General features: G+C 42.5%; 1 protein-coding gene across 1 annotated transcript in view; it reads left to right on the plus strand.

Annotated features, from left to right (window-relative positions):
- Window positions 1-217: 217 nt before the first annotated feature.
- ITGAV (integrin subunit alpha V) overlaps window positions 218-18952 on the plus strand; it is a 54016-nt gene continuing 35281 nt past the window's right edge. Inside the window, exons 1-3 of the mRNA XM_030454020.1 lie at window positions 218-545; window positions 5493-5620; window positions 18746-18837. Coding sequence (XP_030309880.1) covers window positions 394-545; window positions 5493-5620; window positions 18746-18837 — 372 coding nt within the window. The 5' untranslated portion in view covers window positions 218-393. The remainder of the gene's footprint in view (window positions 546-5492; window positions 5621-18745; window positions 18838-18952) is intronic.

Raw genomic sequence — 18952 nt, forward strand, 5'->3', positions numbered from 1 at the left:
ATTCAAAGGCAACTACTTGCCAGCCCGCTTTCCCCCCCAACCCAGCTGACATTCGATCTCCCGGAGCGGGTCCGCCTGTCCCTATCCGCACCTCCTGGGAGCCGGGCCGGGCCTGCAGGCGGAAGGGAGCGGCGGGCGGCAGCTGCCGAGCCCGGAGCGGGATGAGGGCTCGAAGAGGGATGAGGTCCCGCCTCCGGCACCACATGATGCTGCTTCTCCTTCCTGCCGCCCCTGTCCCGGGGAGAAAAGGGAACTGGGCGCCGGGCGGGAGGAAGTGATTCCGCTCCCCTCCCCGCCCTGCCGCCGCCGGCCGCGGGAAACGCGCGGAACCTCCGTCCCCGCTCCTCGCCGGGCCGGGCCGAGCCGAACTGCGCGGTTGTGCGGGGCCGGGCCATGGCGTGGCTGGTGCTGTTGGTGCTGTTGGTCGGCTCGCTGGCCCCGGGCAGCGCCTTCAACCTGGACACCGAGCGCCCGGCCGTCTACTCGGGCCCGGAGGGCAGCTACTTCGGCTTTGCCGTGGACTTCTTCGCTCCCGACCCATACTCGTAAGTACTCCGCCCCGTCCTGCCCCGCCGAGCAGCTCCCGGCCCGGGGCTGCCGCTCCTTTTCTCCCGGGGCAGGGGCCCCGTCCTGGGTGCCCCGGCTTTGCTCTGCCGGGTCTCGCTGGTTGCCAGCGTTATCCCGGCGCGGACAGCCCGGGGGAGCAGGAGAGGAGGAAGAGGAGGAGGGCGATGCCGGGGCCGGGAGCAGCCCCCTCTCTCCCCCCTTTGTGTCCGCTGGCGACGGCTCACGGGGAGAGCGGGCTGGGGGAGAGAAAAGAATGCCATTCATTGGGGTGAACCGGCTGCTGCTGCCGGACGGGCTAGCGGCTCCGGTGGCCGTAGGGCCCTGGACCCAACCGGGTCGTGGTACCGGGATCCCCCTCCCCCGGCAACGGGACTCCTGCGGGCTCCAGAACATGGGCTAGGCAGCATCGCTTCTCCCTTCTGTGGTGTCTCTGGTTGATGTCCTTTCACCGTGAAACCTGTGGTTTCACCGCCAAGCGTGAAACCTTGTACGATCTCTTCATTCTGACACGGCTTAAATGTTGCGCCGCCGGGTTTTCTGAGCAGCCTTATCGGTCCGTGGTACATGTGACTGATGGTGATAATAAATGCAATGTAGAAAGATGAAGCGTTTTGCTTCATGACGTCTCGTACCAGAGGTTTTGTCCCGTGAAATTTCGGAAGTTCTGCTGTTCTCTATTTTTTTTATTTTTTTATTTTTTTCGTGACTGCTCGTTGCACAAGTACCGTGTTTAGGTTGTGCTGTATCTCTGCGGGGCACACAAAGCTACTGAGGAGCCTGGGGAAGAAAGTTCCACATAAATAAATACCCTCCCCATCTGCTTCTTGGATGAGTTCTCTTTTCGTGTTTAAAAAACAACATAGACAATGTTTGGTAGCTGTTGTGTTTCAGACTCGTAAAGAGTTGTCTCACTAACTTAATGAATTAGTCTGTGTTTCTCGAGTCTGGGTTACATTAGGATCCAGCTTCTACCACTTTCATAGAATCATAGAATTGGCTGGGTTGGAAGGGACCTCAGAGATCATCGAGTCCAACCCTTGAACCACCGTTGCGGTTGCTAGACCATGGCACTGAGTGCCACATCCAGTCTCTTTTGAAATATCTCCAGACACGGAGAATCCACTACTTCCCTGGGCAGCCCATTCCAATGCCTGATCACCCTCTCCAGAAAGAAATTCTTTCTAATCTCCAACCTAAACCTCCCCTGGCACAACTTAAGACCATGCCCTCTTGTCTTGTTGAAAGTTGTCTGGCAAAAGAGCCCAACCCCCCCCTGGCTCCAGCCTTCTTTCAGGGAGTTGTAGAGAGTGATGAGGTCTCCCCTGAGCCTCCTCTTCTCCAGGCTGAACACCCCCAGCTCTCTCAGCCTCTCCTCATAGGGTCTGTGCTCGAGTCCCTTCACCAGCCTGGTTGCCCTCCTTTGGACCTGCTCCAGGTCCTGCTCCTTTCTTCCACTCCTTTCCCATCTGAAGTGCTGTAATGCTGGAAAAGGTGTTGTCTTGCATCATGCTTGAGAAGATTTTGTCCTTTTGATCTTGAGCTCGTAAAACTTTATAAATGAATTCTGTAGCTATTGAGCAAGTCATTTTGCAACACATCAGCTAGCCTTGTTAGCATTTATTGCCTCCAAATATTAGAAGTTATCCTGCCTTGACTTGCATGTGTTGCAACATCTTTCTGTGCTATCTTAATCCTCTAAGTCTTAGTACTAGGAGGAAAAAAAGGTTCTAATTGTGTCCCTGTCTTTACTTTTAAGTCAGCATGTATGAGTCTAAAGTTAGGAGACTGATAAGTGTAGGTAGTAAACTTTCTTCCTTGCTTTCTGGTAAGGAATTATGTGACCCAGCTCTCGTTGAAACCACTATTTGGAACCTTTCCATTATTTTTATATTAACAAGTGACCTCAGAGTGCATAGCTGTAAAAGAAAACAGCGTTGGCTTATTTTTTAAAGCAAACAACAACAAAAAAGTACCCCGATTTTGAACACTGGTGGCTTTCAGACAGCATAGATGACTCCTTCGTATTTTTAAGGGAATTTTCTTCCTTTTTTCTTGGTGTGACAAGAAGTCATTAGTTCTCGAACACTCAATCTGCTATTTCACAGTCTGGTTTGATCTGGATACCAAAATAAAGCATATATAGAAGTCCAGTATGAAAGACCTGTTCCTGTTTCAGCCTTGCACAGGGTGCTGTGTGGCCTCTGGCAGAGAGCATAACTGTAGTTCTAAGTGACAAAACATAATAACTAAAAGAGGTTTCACAAACACACTGTTTTAAATGAACTGTACACTGGAAGACAGGCTACCAAATGCAAGCATGTGGAAACTCCACTTTCTGTTTATTGGTCTGTCCATGGCAAAGCACTGGCAGGTGGTTACTGCTGTAAGCATGCCTACTGATGCCAAGCCACCAAGGATGCCCACGTGCTCCCAGTCCTGCCCACAGCCTTGTGCTGGGGCAGATGGTTTCATCATGTAAGAGATGGGCAGTATCAAAGCATAGCTGGGAGATTCCCATGGGAACAACAATGTTGCCTCTATTCCCACTTTCCTAAAACACATGGACCAGAGACTTCTTTGTATTTAGGTAATTTGTGTAGTATTTTAAGACCTATGATAAAATCTGCTTGTTTGGTCTATGATTATAAAAATGCTTTTTAAATTTATTTTTTTTTTTTCATTGAGAAAAGAATTGACTTGACCTTTCTGGAGTTCCATAACAATTTATAATCTTGTTGATAAACTGCATTACAAAGATTATTTTATGAAAATGTGTGACTAGAATGGGAATGATTTATTTTTTAAACAAGTACTCCATTTTGGGGGGTTTCTCAAAAGCTAGTGATATAAGAATAAATGGGAGGCAAGCTACCACTCGTTTAATAGATTGTAATTATAATAATGAATGTGTTTCTTTACTTGGCATCATGATAGTTATTTCTAAGCATTTCTATTACACCCAGAGAAAACATCAGGCTGGGCACAGAGTGGCTGGAGAGCAGCCAGACAGAAAGGGACCTGGGAGTCTGGATTGCCAGGAAGCTGAACATGAGCCAGCAGTGTGCCCAGGTGGCCAAGAAGGCCAATGGCATCCTGGCCTGGATCAGGAACAGCGTGGCCAGCAGGTCCAGGGAAGGGATTCTGCCCCTGTGCTCAGCCCTGGTGAGGCCACAGCTTGAGTCCTGTGTCCAGTTCTGGGCCCCTCCGTTCAGGAAGGAGATTGAGGTGCTGGAGCAGGTCCAAAGGATGGCAACCAGGCTGGTGAAGGGACTCGAGCACAGACCCTATGAGGAGAGGCTGAGAGAGCTGGGGTTGTTCAGCCTAAAGAAGAGGAGGCTCAGGGGAGACCTCATCACTCTCTGCAACTCCCTGAAAGGAGGTTGGAGCCAGGGGGGGGTTGGGCTCTTTTGCCAGACGACTTTCAACAAGACAAGAGGGCAGGGTCTTAAGTTGTGCCAGGGGAGGTTTAGGTTGGAGATGAGAAAGAATTTCTTTCTGGAGAGGGTGATCAGGCATTGGAATGGGCTGCCCAGGGAAGTAGTGGATTCTCCGTGTCTGGAGATATTTAAAAAGAGACTGGATGTGGCACTGAGTGCCATGGTCTAGCAACCGCAACGGTGGTTCAAGGGTTGGACTCGATGATCTCTGAGGTCCCTTCCAACCCAGCCAATTCTATGGTTCTATGATCTTAAGTAGATTAAAGTGTTTCAAATTCTTGTTCTTGGAATCTAGAGTGTCTAGCAATGGCAACAAAGGAAAACAAGTGGATTGCCAGTTAGCTTCAATTTTCTATCAAGGTCCAGACTGGCAAATTTTTTATGTTCTGAAAATTCAGAGAGTTTGGAAATGTATGGCTTATGTTGGTTTTCATATGAACTGAGCTTTAATGAGGCGCTACGTATTTAAACTTAGTATTTACATCTTCAGAAATATAAACTGAAGTCTGGAAGATGACTCTGAAAACCAGAGCAAGTTTGGATCTGCGAAGTCTGGATCCTCCTACCTGTAGACATTCCCTCCAACCAGTCCTGCAGCTTGTTCTGCTAACCCAATTTCAAAACTAAATAACCACAATGCCTGATAGAGGATGATAAGACTTGCTCTTGCAAGCTCCATTCTTTTAAGCAGTATAAATGGAAACATCAAAGCAGATTCTGTTGGAAGGAAGCGTTTAGTTTTATGTCTTCTGTACATCTTTGTCAATATTTCAAATTGACTTCCTCAGGAGAGTGCTGATTAGTCAGATGTGTCTCAGAGGTGCCAGAGTTCCTGGAAGACGTTAATAACCTTTCTGGAAGATGCCAGGAACTGTGTTTGGTTCTGGCTTTTTATTTTGTCTGTTTTACAACTTCATAACTTCTGAATTTTGCTGCCTGCACACGGATAATCTCCTAGCAGGTCCTGCTCAGAGTGCACTGAACATGTTCATATAAGTAAAGATTTACAAAAGCATGACAGATCTTAATAATAGAATAATTAAAGTGAAATGAATTTCAGTGAAGATTAATTATTGTTCAAACCTGTGGCTGACAGTCACTTGGATACTTGGAGATTCTTTTTAAAGCAGCATTTGCTAATATTAGGCTGACTTCACTACTCGGTACCTTCTGAGCTCAGAACCACTACTGTTTTGTTTGTATGTTATTTCCAGTTTTGACTGGCTTCCTGGAATTGCTTCTGTGTACAAAATTAACCAGAAATTATGCCAGCTGATGACTTTCTTTAAACTAGAGAAGTACATGGTCTCCTATTCTGTTGCATACAATCATATTTTAGAAAGGAGTAAAGAATATAAAAGGTGGTTATCTCATTTAAAATATAATTTCAAATAGAACAGAAAGGTGTGGGGTTTTTTTTCTTTTTGCTAAATCTTTGGTTCTTCCTTAGGTGTTGAAACCTTTGCTTTATTTTTTTTCCTACTGCAGGACATTTCTTCTGGTGGGAGCTCCAAAAGCAAACACTACCCAGCACAACATCGTAGAAGGAGGCCAGGTGCTCAAGTGCAACTGGAATTCAAACAGAAATTGCCAGCCGATTATATTTGACTCCACAGGTAATTTGTAGCTCATTGTGAGGGGAGACATGAGGTATCTTTGCTTTAACCCTCATGTGAGAGACCAGAAGGGATTCACATTGGGTTTCTTGATGGTTGATGTGAATGTGGCTGGTTTTGGACTTGCAGCTACTCAGGGCTTTTTGTTTTGCTTTGTTTTTTTCTTTTTTCTCTCCTCTATTTATCCTCTATCTCCTCTCCTCTATTCTCCTCTCCTCTCTGTTGTCCTTGCTAAAGGCTGAAAGCCTGAATGAGCAGACATTCTTCTTTTGTTTTAACCTATTTATATTTCTCCTCTGTACTTTCCAGCAATTCTGAAACATTTGGCAACCTAATTCCCAATAAACCCCAAGGGGCTTTTTGTCTGTTAGTAGCAGAGCATGTGAGGAAAGAGACTTTTGAATATCAGCAAAGGTGGTTTAAGCCCAAGTCCTCAGAAGCCCAAAACGAAACTGGGAGTATAAACTTAAAACTGTGGAAGAAAATTTTGTATCTTTCCCCTCAGATGTAGCTTGACATTTATATATGTGACATTCAGAGTAGCAGCACTCAAGGTGCCCCAGGTCAGAGGCAGTAGGTGCCCATTTCTGAAGCGTGCTAAAGCTGAGCAGCAGCTATGCCGACATTAAACACTGCATGCTCTGGTTCACACAGTGATTTCCATGAGCTGTGGCAGGTCAGCTGGGAATGCACTGCATGTGCTTTTCTGCTTGAGCCACTCAATGCTGAATCCTGTTTTCCACGGCGTGTTTCAGGCCAGCAGAAAAAAACCCTTTCCATGTCATGGGAGTGGATTAGCAAGACCCATGTGGCAGGGTGGAGGAAACACCTGTGCTTTTAAGGTCTAGTTGGTTATAATTCATTCTTGCCTCTGCTGGTATTTTGACTTGGCAGTCCAAAGTATATTAGGTTTATGCAGTGTAAATTTTGTGTATGGCAGAGTGGAGAAACTCTTCTTCCAGCTCCACTGTCCAGGTATGCCACAAAATGTTCTTGGTGTTTAGCTTTCTGAAATATCCAGGTATTTCTCTGAAAATTACCATGTTACCAGTTTGTTACCAGTTCTTAAAAAATACCCCAACAAACCAACAATAAACAAGCCAAGGGAAAATGCCAACACAAAACCCAGCAACAACAAAAATTAAGTACATAATGGTACACAGAAACCTGAACTGATTAGCAATCTCATCACTCTACAGGGACCTTTCTTCCAGATTACTTACAATCTCTAGTAAACTGCCAAGTGTGACACTTTAGCTGCATCAGTGTAAGACAGCAAAAATAATTTTAAAATGTGATTGATGGTGATAGTAAACAAACAAAAAAAACCCCTTTCTGTTGTTTCATTGCTTATTTGCTTTAATGAAAGACTCTAGGTGTCCCTAATTAATAATCACAACTAACATAACAGACAAAAAACTTATAGTAAGGAAAGATGAGCCACCTACGTAGGTTCTAGAGATATGTTCCAGAGGGAACTGCAGTGCATTTATACTGTGAACATCTGAGATAGGCTTTTCCCCATGCCAGGCAGAGGTCTCAATGCTTTGGTCTGTGCTTATGCCTAAGCTATATCATAGAATCATAGAATTGGCTGGGTTGGAAGGGACCTCAGAGATCATCAAGTCCAACCCTTGAACCACCGTTGCGGTTGCTAGACCATGGCACTGAGTGCCACATCCAGGCTCTTTTGAAATATCTCCAGACACGGAGAATCCACTACTTCCCTGGGCAGCCCATTCCAATGCCTGATCATCCTCTCCATAAAGAAATTCTTTCTAATATCTAACCTAAATTTCCCCTGGCACAACTTAAGACCCTGCCCTCTTGTCTTGTTGAAAGTCATCTGGCAAAAGAGACCAACGTCCACCCGGTTACAACCTCCTTTCAGGGAGTTGTAGAGAGTGATGAGGTCTCCCCTGAGCCTCCTCTTCTCCAGGCTGAACAGCCCCAGCTACTGTTTTGCTTACAGTTTGCCTTTAAGTGACAGGCATGTTAACAGCTTGAAATTGAACAGTAAAAATACAGGTCATGATGGCCTAAGAGGATTTCTGTCAGGCACATTTTAACTCATTCCAGCTTTGTGGCAATGAATTAGGAAACAACGCGTTTGTTAATTATTCTCTGGGTGAAAAGGGGCATTGTATTTCAGCATAATAAATGCACTGAGACAAAATAAAATGGTTTTTTCTTTGTACATAATACAATGGTTGATTCCCTATGTTGTGATGACAATGTCTTACTGGGAACACAATGTAAACCCCCACTCCTGCCTGCCCCTACCTCATAACAAAGTTTAGGGAAGGTGTGTGACTTGCTTCACAGGAAAAGGAAGCAGAAGATGTTACAACTGATTTGTGATGCTAAAGCAAAGGTGCTTTTTGTAGATGATAGAGTGGAACCTTTGCAAGGCTTCAGGTTCATCCATCACTATTCATAATATGTAATTCCAGAGATATTGCTTAGCCCTGCAATACAGCTCAGTTCCTTCCCCCAAACCCCAATTATTTACATGTGTTGTTAATAGAAAAAGCTGTGCAGGTTCTGCAAAACTGCTTGGGTAGATTTATTTGGAATTCTTTTCTGATTGTCTACTGTTAGTGAGAAATCTGACCTGTGAAAATGAAGAGAACATTCACACACAGAGTGGCTTTTGTCTGCTTACCTGTTGATGCCAAACTCTGCGTGTGAAGTTGCAAAACTCCAGTTATTAGAACTCAAGGCCCTATTCCTTCTCTGTGGCCCTGGGCCCCTCAGCATTACTGGCAAGCCCCTGACCAGACCCCTGACCAGGCCCATCCACTGCATCTTGCATTCAGTGTCTGAGAGAAGGGAAGAGGCCATAATCCTCTGCTGTAAATGCAGGAAGGGGATGGAGGAAAGACTCAGTCTTTTCCTGGAAGTGTGAGACTGTGTTTGTCTACTTGTCTCATGGTTGTATCACAAATAAATATAAGAGTAAGGTTTTGCAGAGGTCCAACTAGTATGGGTTTTTTTTTTCTCCCCTCTCAACTGTTATTTTTTTCTTATTAAAATTAACTTGGTTTGAGTTCAGTTTTCCTCCGTCTTTCTGGGTTATTTTCTCTTCCCCATCTGTAAAAAGGCCACACACAGACTTGGGTTTTATTTTCTAACACTTGCTTTTGGCTTAAATATCATATTGGCACAGAAGTGTGGTCATTTACACGAGACAAATGCAAGAGCTGTTACGTGTCCCAAGAGAGGAGGTATTAGCTTCCTTATTTTAATCTTTGAAGGAGAAATTGTTCCATCTTCTGCCATTGCTTGTTAAATTCACCCCAAGCCCAGCTCTTTGGTGTAAAGCTACAAATCACTAAGCTCATGGTTCCTGGTAGTACCAAATTTACTACTTTGTTTTCTTCCTTCCTTAGCCTGACAACTCAGCAGTTTCAGGAGAGAAGCTGGGCAGAAGCAGTCCATGCTGAAAATATATGTATTTTCCTCCCTTTCATGCCCTACCCCTAGCCTGTGACATAAAGAAGACCCATTAAAGTGTACATTACAATCTGTAAACTGCTGGCCAGAAAAAAAAAAAGAAAAAAAAAAGTTGTAAAACTCTTCCCACACAGCATATTTTCTCATTTAAAACAGCAATATATTTGCAATGGGGAAAGGGGGAGTCTCTCCATGGCCTAGATGTTCCAGGGCAATAGTTACACTCATTTTAAAATACACTAGAGAATATTCTGTATATGTGTTTCTGTGCATGTTATACTAATTGCTTTTGACATTCTGGTAAATATGGTGGCTTTGGAAGGCAAAATGTTTATATCACACATTAACACTTGCCAAATGTAAAGATGCTTCGCTGTGGGGCTTCTCAGCATTTCAGCATTGACATTAGTTGGCTTTGATTGAACATAGTTATGACTATGTGAAAATTGCATAACAAACATATGGTAGAAAATGCTCTCAAATTCAGGGGTGTGTTTAGCTGTGCTGCCTGTGCTTGTGTGCATATGGCCAGAAAGTTTTGTTTTTCTTAAAGGTTTTCAAGTATCATTAGGCATGCATTTCAGGATGGGTTTTCTCTTAAAAGCACACAAAGGCTGACTTTAAAAAGAAATTAACAGAGCAAACTTCCTCACCTGCATATTGTTGCAAAACTGAAATGCCAAGCATTGCAACTTCTATCTGATTCTCTAGGGGGTTATGCTGCAAATCTTCATAGATCAGATTGACAGACCCTATATAAGCACTGAGCCTGCCTTATTTCTGTTCACCTTGTTAATTCAAAAGCTAATTCTCCCACTGGTCACAAAACCAAGGTTTCTGCTATTCTGTTCTTTTATATCTTGGCTTCTTACTACAATTGCCACAGCATTACCACAGTTTCAATTGAACTGGTTGGTAAAACACTTGGGATTTTTCTCCTCTGCCTCAATTAATTTTTTACACTTCAGGATGTGTAGGAGGCTCTATTTCTTCTGGACAAGAACTAGGGGGGAAATTTACATTCTCAAGGTAGTATATTCTTCAAAACTGTCATCAGCATAAACAATTCCAGTAAATCCTTCCCTTTGCAAGGTGTTTTGTGGTTCAAATCACAAAAACCCCACAAGTGACAGGTCAAGGTGGGTAAAGAGTTGCCTTCATTCTTACCTCTCCTTCACACCAGATAATTTTGTGCTTGAAAATCTAGTTGATTTTTTGTTTGTTTTAAGCCAAAGCAATAGGGGAACGTTCTGAATCTGCAGAGAAGAAAGAATTTGGGAAAGCAAATGGTGGGAAAACCAGTTCTTGTAGCTTGCTGAGCCCTAGTACCACCTAGAGAGGTGGTTCCTTTCTTAGAAAGCTCAACAGTGTCTAGTGAGCAGCTGGCTTCAACTCCCAGCTGCTTAGCAGCTTTTTCCAGGAAAAACGTATTTATTGTGTGTAAACTGCAAAAGGAATGCTCTTAAAATAGTCCATTTTCTGTTTCTGGTAATTTTTGAGACAGAGGTGCAAACCCATTTGTATTAAAGACACATCAGTTATCTTGTCTCCTTCCACAGCCTTATGGACCAGCACAGCAAAGCTTGCATAGATAGTACCAAATATTTCTGGAAGTATCTCCATAACCTTGCTCAGGGAGAAAATTCTTGAAGTCAAAGGTTTTTCTTCAAGTTGAGTTTCCTTTGGATAGTTGTCCATTTCCTATGTATAAATTTAAATGGGTTTTTTTTTCTGTGCAGGAGGAGGATCAAAAGCTCACTTAGCTCTGGTTTATGTATTTTAGAGTTTGGCATAGATGGAGCAGCAGGGCAGATACACTTAGTTAACAGCCTGATGTCTAGATAAATACCTCCATTACTTGGCCATGGAATTTTAGAGAGCATGATCACTCTGAATTTTCATTCTGAAAACAGTTCTTCAGAGACCCATGGAACCAGTTGGGGTTAATCAGTCTGTACACATGTGAGCGATATGTACCAAATTAATGTAAGTGAAATGAGTTTCCTGTGGGCTTGTTTTCTAAAAGGAAACAAACTTCATAATCATCTTATTTTACTTTTCATCTTTGGAATTCTAGCTCTTCAGCAGTCAAGAACACTGGCAAGTGGGTTGGTACAAATTACATTTTTTCATGCTCCTGTGGCTTTTCATAAAAACCTTAACTAAACGGTTTTGTCACGGTAAAGTTTTTCTTGCAAAAACCTGCTAGTTTTTTAATGAAAACTTTAATTGAGAATTGTACCTGCTCCAGTACAGGATGCTTGAAAGCACAGGTCTCTGCCAGCATTGAAAAGTGCAATAATGAGACTCTCAGGAGCTTCTGCATTCAGAATAATCCGATGAAATGCAAACAGCTCTACAAACTATTACAAAGAACAGTATGCCCATAAACCAACTTGGTGCTAATGAATTGCAGGTTTCCTGAGCAGCACTAGTTTTTAGCAGAGAAAGATCTGCTTGTGCAGACAATATATTGCTTTACTCTTCTGAGCACACACAGACACACAGTAGAAACAGACTGGCTAAATTGTCATTCCACCTTTTGGTACAAGCTTTCCATACTGCTTCCATTCTTTATTTCAGATCTCAAAATTCAAGACTGGGGAAACTTACAGAAGCTGTGGAATACTAAAAACCTAAGAGCATCTCAAATGTTTTCAGCTTGGTCATTTGTTTTTATTGCTTCAGAAAAAGGATTTAGTGCAGCCCTTGAGCTGCCTGAAGTTTTAACACTGACAGTTGTACCCTCCATCCTTTGCTTCCCTCCCTGGTGTTTTGATGTACCAGGGTAATTTAGAGATGGAGATTGTTCTTGACTATTTTTGTATGAAAACCTTTTAGGACTGGTTATATTGATCTGTGCTAAAAGAAGCTTTTGAAAAGGAATATACTGACAAAAACTCCAGATTCTTCCTTATATTTCCACGTTTCTCTCTTGTTTTGTTTTTCTATCCCCAAGTGGGTGATTCTAGACAATAGGAGCCTTTGTTTGGAAGCCTAAACCACCCCTTTGGCATGGTTGTATCTTTCTGTGACCTATTTAGTTTGAAGTGGGTATTTTAACTGCATTGTGCAGCTTCATGCTGTAGCATTGCACAGTGTAATATCTGCTGATGTTTGGAACTTATGGCAGGAGTGGGTGTCATGAGCTTATTTTGTCTTTTGGAGATTTTTATGATTTGTGCAGACACGTCTGTTGTTCATAATTCCATCTTTATGTTATGGAATAAGGAGATGGGGTCAGTATCTTGTGCAAGTAACATGCTTTGACAAACTACTGTTTTCTTTTTATCTGACTGCTTTATCAGTATTAGACAGCAATCTGTGTGGGGATTTCAATCTCAAAGTCTACTGAGTTAGCCAGCAACTAAGCAATAAGCCTTGTGAAGACCATTCTTTCGTTCATTTGTAGTCAAATTTTTATCTCACTCAATCCATCATGACCTCAGTCTCAATTGAAGTGTTGTTCTTACCTGTTGGTGTGAGTGAAGCCTGGCTGGGCTCTGGGTAATGCTTTGAATACAAAAGAAGGCAGCAGAACTTTGAAAGCCTCCTCTGCATGTTGTTGGAGCTGACAGTGGAAAAATGCTCATGTTTTTGTTATTAGGTGGACTCCTGCTTGAATACTGCTGGCTCTCTGTCTGTGTAGCTGGATCTCAACTCTATGACAAGTTGGAAAAAGTGGGAAAAAAAAAAAAAAAAAAAGTCTGTCTTATGTTAGGCAAAGGGAAAAGCTACTTTTTTGTTCCAGCACCACCCAGGGAAAGAAGTGGGAGTCTTAGCTCAGAAAAGGGAAGGAGTAATGAGAACCTCTGTATTCTTGACTCCCTGAGTCATTAGCAAAACACTGTGGCTAAACCAAGGTTGCTAAATCATCATCTCCTCACAGCATGGGGAGTTCCAAGTAAAGATAAGCTCCTACACACCCGCTCTTGCCTCATTACCTAAGGCTGAATTGGCTGGAAGGCTGCTAGCTTTGCACCACCTAAAGTTAGCAGTCTTGCTCTTGTATATTCTTTAAGTTTATCTTTCTTTTGGCTAGCTGCATAGTTTCACTTTACCTGGAAAGGGCAATGTATTTTATTTTGAATTGGCATAGTTATCAAGAGGCTTGTTTTTATGTAATTGAATGAGTTATTTAAGCTTTGCAACTTCCTAAATACTCACAGTGTGATGACGCTGAACCAGGCTGCATCAGTTCACTGCCTCTTGCCTCATGATTATCTCTGTTAGTCTGGCACTCAAGATCAGGGGGAAATGGTTTACTTCAGTTTTCTCCTTACCAAGCCAAGAGGTGGTCTACAAGTTACAACTCAATCCACTTACTCAGCTGCAACCATTTTATAGTAGCACCGTTGTTTCTGTAACTGATAATATTGACATTGGAAAAAGGAGGAGCCAACAATCCAAAGATGGGAGCTAAAAGAAAACCAGCACTGAAAGAACTTCTGATCTTTTTGTTATTATTTGGAAGATGGCTTAGACTGTTACTTCTGCTCAGCATCCTTCTATGTTAGTTTCCAGTTTTATATTTAATCCTAAGTAAAGTAGTGAAATGTCAGCGTCCCATTGGTCCAGCAGTGACAACACACATCTGTAAGGGAGTTTTTGAAAAACAATTATTTTCCTGTCTTGCCAACCCCCTCACACCAGCTGAAAACTACTTTGCACCTAAGCCCTTTTTCCCTACCTAATGAAAGAGAGTTATATAAAATCATCATGTGATACCTACTACAGTGAGAAGGCACAGAGGAAAAACCATAAGCTGCCTCTACAGATCCAAAGTAATACCCTGTGGTCAAATGACATAATCCTGTAATTACTGATCCATCAAGCAGAATTCCGTGTAGCAGCTGTATTTTAGTCTGACAAACAGCATTGTGTAAAAACTATGAATGTTTTCTTGACTAAATCTAGCCAGAACGATTTCTATCACTTAGATGTATTTGTCTAAATGACTGTTTAAAATGTGGATCATTGGTTTAAAGACATTTCTAAGATATTCTTGAGACACTCTAAATCAAGAATAATTTAGAAATACAAGAAAAATAGCTATAAAACAGTTACAGCAGCAAGGGTGACGACAGTTACACTGCATCAAAACATTGGTCTGGACTTATAAATCCTTCTGTATTGCAGTTTGCTCCATTTAATGTAGGTACTGGTTTTTTAAAGGGCATCAAGGAAGGCTTTTGTGGGTTTTTTTTTGTGGTGGTGGTGTTTTTTTGTGTTTTTTTTTTGTTTATAAGCACCACTGAAAAGTTATACCATGATAAAAAAAAAATATTAACTCAGTGTCTTTATTTGTAATACAGAAGTGCTGAAGTCAGTCCTGTATCTTTCCATGATAAATTTACTTTCCAGTCCAGCTAAAACACCTTATTTAACTCTGATTTGCTTCAGGAAGGGCTCATATTTACGTGTTCTTTGTCTTCCCCAGTCAGGAACAGAAACACAAATGGTTTCTCATTTAAAATGAGGGGATTTCTGATGACAGAGTAATTCCTCACAAGAACAGTTTCTCTTCTGGAACTGAGTGAAAGGCTCATAATGTCTTTACAGTGTTTCCTGGGGAGAATTTTGAATGGGGGTTGGCAAATAAAGCTTGCTTTTCTTTATTAATAGAGAGTTAATATCAGATTTGACCTGTATTAATCATAGAATCATAGAATTGGCTGGGTTGGAAGGGACCTCAGAGATCATCGAGTCCAACCCTTGAAACACCATTGCGGTTGCTAGACCATGGCACTGAGTGCCACATCCAGGCTCTTTTGAAATATCTCCAGACACGGAGAATCCACTACTTCCTTGGGCAGCCCATTCCAATGGCTGATCACTCTCTCTGTAAAGAAATTCTTTCTAATACCTAACCTAAATTTCCCCTGGCACAACTTAAGACCCTGCCCTCTTGTCTTGTTGAAAGTCGTCTGGCAAAAGAGCCCAACCCCCCCCCTGGCTCCAGCCTCCTTTCAGGGAGTTGTAGAGAGTGATGAGGTCTCCCCTGAGCCTCCTCTTCTCCAGGCTGAACAGCCCCAGCTCTCTCAGCCTCTCCTCATAGGGTCTGTGCTCGAGTCCCTTCACCAGCCTGGTTGCCCTCCTGTGGACCTGCTCCAGGACCTCGATATCCTTCCTGAACTGGAGGGCCCAGAACTGGACACAGGACTCAAGCTGTGGCCTCACCAGAGCTGAGCACAGGGGCAGAATCCCTTCCCTGGACCTGCTGGCCACGCTGTTCCTGGTACAGGCCAGGATGCCATTGGCTTTCTTGGCCACCTGGGCACACTGCTGGCTCCTGTTCAGCTTCCTGGCAATCCAGACTCCCAGGTCCCTTTCTGCCACTCTGTGCCCAGCCTGGAGCTCCCCATGGGGTTGTTGTGGCCAAAGTGCAGGACCCGGCACTTGGCTGTGTTAAACCTCATCCCATTGGAATCAGCCCAGCTCTCCAGTCTGTCCTGCTTGTGATCTTTATTTTCCAAGTCCTTGTTTACAATGTGAGTTTCTTTCTACTTGATCTACTTTTTGTGCATTAATGTACTTTTCTGTGTTATAGCCAGTCTTCAGCTGAACAGTAGCCCCCTATCCCCAAGACACCCCCTCTTAGTTTTAGATGAGCTATTGAAGCTTTGAATACAGAATAAACTCAGTGTAAGGCTGACACTTGTATCAGCTTGTAGCTGATACTGGTTTATGTTACCTGAGTCTGCACTGACATCAGACAGTTGAAAAGATGCTTGTAAAATCTTTTTTGCAATAGTAGATTTAGCCAAATTGCCTAATGGAGTACAAATGACTATGTGTTGGGGTTTTTTATGCATAAGAATCCCTGCTTTGTTATTTAGGCCTTCAGAAACTGTGATGCTGGCTTCTGAAGTCATGGCATTTGGAACATAGTAAGCTTGGGGTTGTGTTGATTTGCTTTCTGATTTGGAGATTTTTACTTTTTATATTCCAGTTTTTGAGTAGATCCCAAAACCTAGCTGCCAACTATTAAAATAAAATTGAAGAGAGGTTTCCAATACTATTGTCAATTGTAAAAAAAAAAAATAATTGGACAATTGTCAAAAGCCCCTAAATCAGAGCTTTTTGAGTGCTGCAGAAAAAGTAATTTTCCCCCTAAAGACTGGGAGAGAAAAGTTTTTGTAGCTGCCATCCTGGAAGTTGATTCTTCAAGAATGCAGAGGGAGAAGGCAGAGAGAGGCTGTTCTGCCCACATGTGATGGTTAAACTCTTCTGCACTGCAATCAACAACTACAGAAAGATGGTACCAGTAACCAGTATTTTGAGGTTTTTTTTATCGCTTTCTGCAGTTTCAGCTGATGTGATCAGTTGAAATTTGAAGGAAGTAATTTCCTTAACATCTGTGATAAGATCAGATTGCTGATGACACTGAATGGCTGCTTACCTGCTATTGCAACAAGACCACTCCTTCTACTTACTGCCTTTTGTTTTAAATTTCAGTGGGGGGTTTACATCACAGATACCTTTACAGTACCTACCACACCAGAACTTTGCTTAATGTTATAAAACTGTCACACTATGTTTCATTTTAGTCATACACAAGTATCCCAACACTAGAGAAGATGTAAAATGCCATGCCTTAACTACTCCCAAGTTTTACATTGCTTAAAGCTTTTTTTGGCAAGTCAAGCTGAGAGATTTTGTATTTGAGAGTAGCTTGACAAATAGAATGGAGGCTGCATAACCTTGGGTGTGGTTACAAGCAGAATGAACCAATTTTAACTCCCTGATGCTGCCAAAAAGGATATAGTTTCCAGCCATATGTTTCTCTCTGTTCCCCAGCATCACTGGGGTTAGCACCAATTCCCTCTCCATGCAGTCAGCTGGGTTGGTCCCTGATCCAGCTGATTAATATTTTTCAGTAGGGTTCATTCTTGGATGGTTGAAGTTGTGACTATGTGACCAGAAGGTACTAATGCCAACACAGAGCCTGGCAACAAGAATGTAAGGACAGGAGCAAATAGGAGCTGCTTCCTCTTTTGCTGGCATCTTCATCTGAACCTAACTCAGTTGTGTAAATGCATCCTTTGAGCAAAACTGTCCTCAGGTGGATTTTCATGAATTAAAGGCAAGGAAGGGAAAGGGTGATGATAAAAAAGGGATTTTAGAAGTGTACTAAAGACAGATCCGTATTTGGAAAGCTTCTTGATCTGGTTTTCTGTACCATGAGAAGGTGATATGCAGATCTCCAAACTGTATTTCTGTCTGTGCAAGGGTGACAGTGTAAATGTTCAGGTATCCATAAATCTGTGCAGTTGTGCTGCTTATCAGACCCTTCACATCTTTAGCATCTCTTAAACGAGAAAATGGAGGAGAGGATGATAGAAGAGAGTTATTTTGTGGGTTTTTTGGTTTGTTTTTTTTTAGTAACTTTTGAAATTAGAAAAAGCACAGCAGTTCTCTATGATACTATGCACTTGGCATTGATTTCTATATAGTTCTAATCTAAGAACAGCAACAGCCCAGATACTTGCTTGTTTTGGCTGACTCTGCAGCTTAGAATTGCTTTTGCTGTCCTTTTCTTGGGATTTTCCTAATTGACATAAGAGTGTGTGGAGTCAAAGCCTTCTTTAGGAGGTATAAGACAAACAGGGAAGTTTTGATTCAAGTGGTCACAGGTCTCTGATTCACAGTGGGGTTGGGTTTGGGGATTTCCCCTCAGTGTCTCTGGAAATGATGTATGGCTGTTGGCTGGCTCACTGACTCCTTTAGATTTGGGCACTGTAAAGCAGTGGTTTAGCTGACTTTTTAAAAAGATGTTTTCCAGAACATTACATAAATTTTCTCATTAGCCTGGTGAAGTTTCCATTGTTGTTCCAACAAAACTATGTAAGAAACTTAATCATAAAATCACAGAATAGGAAGGGTTGGAAGGGACTTTTAAGATCACCCAGTTCCAACCCCCCTGCATGGGCAGGGATGCCTTCCACTAGACCAGGTTGCTCAAAGGTCCATTCAGCTTGGCCTTCAACACTTCCAGGGAGGGGAATTATAACATCCACACTTGCAGAAATACCACTCATTAAGTTGGTTCTACTGACCTCCATCACCAAACAGTTGACACATGGATACCAGTGCACATCATCCTTAACTTACTCTCCTGTTTGGTGCACTCTTAGAATTCCTGTTACCCTTTCACTTTGCTTGAAGCTTGTAAACATCTGGTTGCCATGCTTTGTACACTGCTGTGATGCTTGGAATACAGACTCAAACATTTGGTAGAATATTAGAAAAGTTTCTGTCCCAGTTCTAGCCAAAGACAAAACAAAATTTAATTAGGGCAGTACTTCTAGAAACATTAGTCCTGGCTTTGGCACTGGTTCTTCAGCAGTGATGTAATCTGACTTGAAAGTCAAATGTCTCAAGTATGAGGTATTTACTGTGTCACTGTCAGAGATGTTGTAAACTTTGTGCTTTTACAATGAATCAGTATTGTGCTAATGCTTCGTGTCTAAGAAATAGCTGCATTTGGCCCTAGATGTAGAACTGAATAAAGCCTGTTTTCATCAAAGGATTATATCCTCCAGTGTTACTGTGTTTTCTGCTTTTCTCTGTATGTGTCAAAACCAACAGCTTAGCTTTTTTTCATTATTATTATTATTTCTGTACAGTTTGCTGTGAAATTATGCTGGGTTTTCATTTTCTTTGTAGGCAACAGAGACTTTGCTCCTGATGATCCGCTGGAGTTTAAGTCTCATCAGTGGTTTGGAGCCTCCGTGAGATCCAGAAATGATAAAATTTTGGTAGGTTTTTGATGCCCTTCAGATGCCTCAATTGTAATGGAAAAAAATGCTAAAAGATCCAGATAACTCAGAATTTAAACAAAATCCCAGTAATCAGCATAACTTGTCTTTTTCA

The sequence above is a fragment of the Calypte anna genome, chromosome 7 (assembly GCF_003957555.1).
Source record: "Calypte anna isolate BGI_N300 chromosome 7, bCalAnn1_v1.p, whole genome shotgun sequence".
Classification (NCBI taxonomy): Eukaryota; Metazoa; Chordata; class Aves; order Apodiformes; family Trochilidae; genus Calypte; species Calypte anna.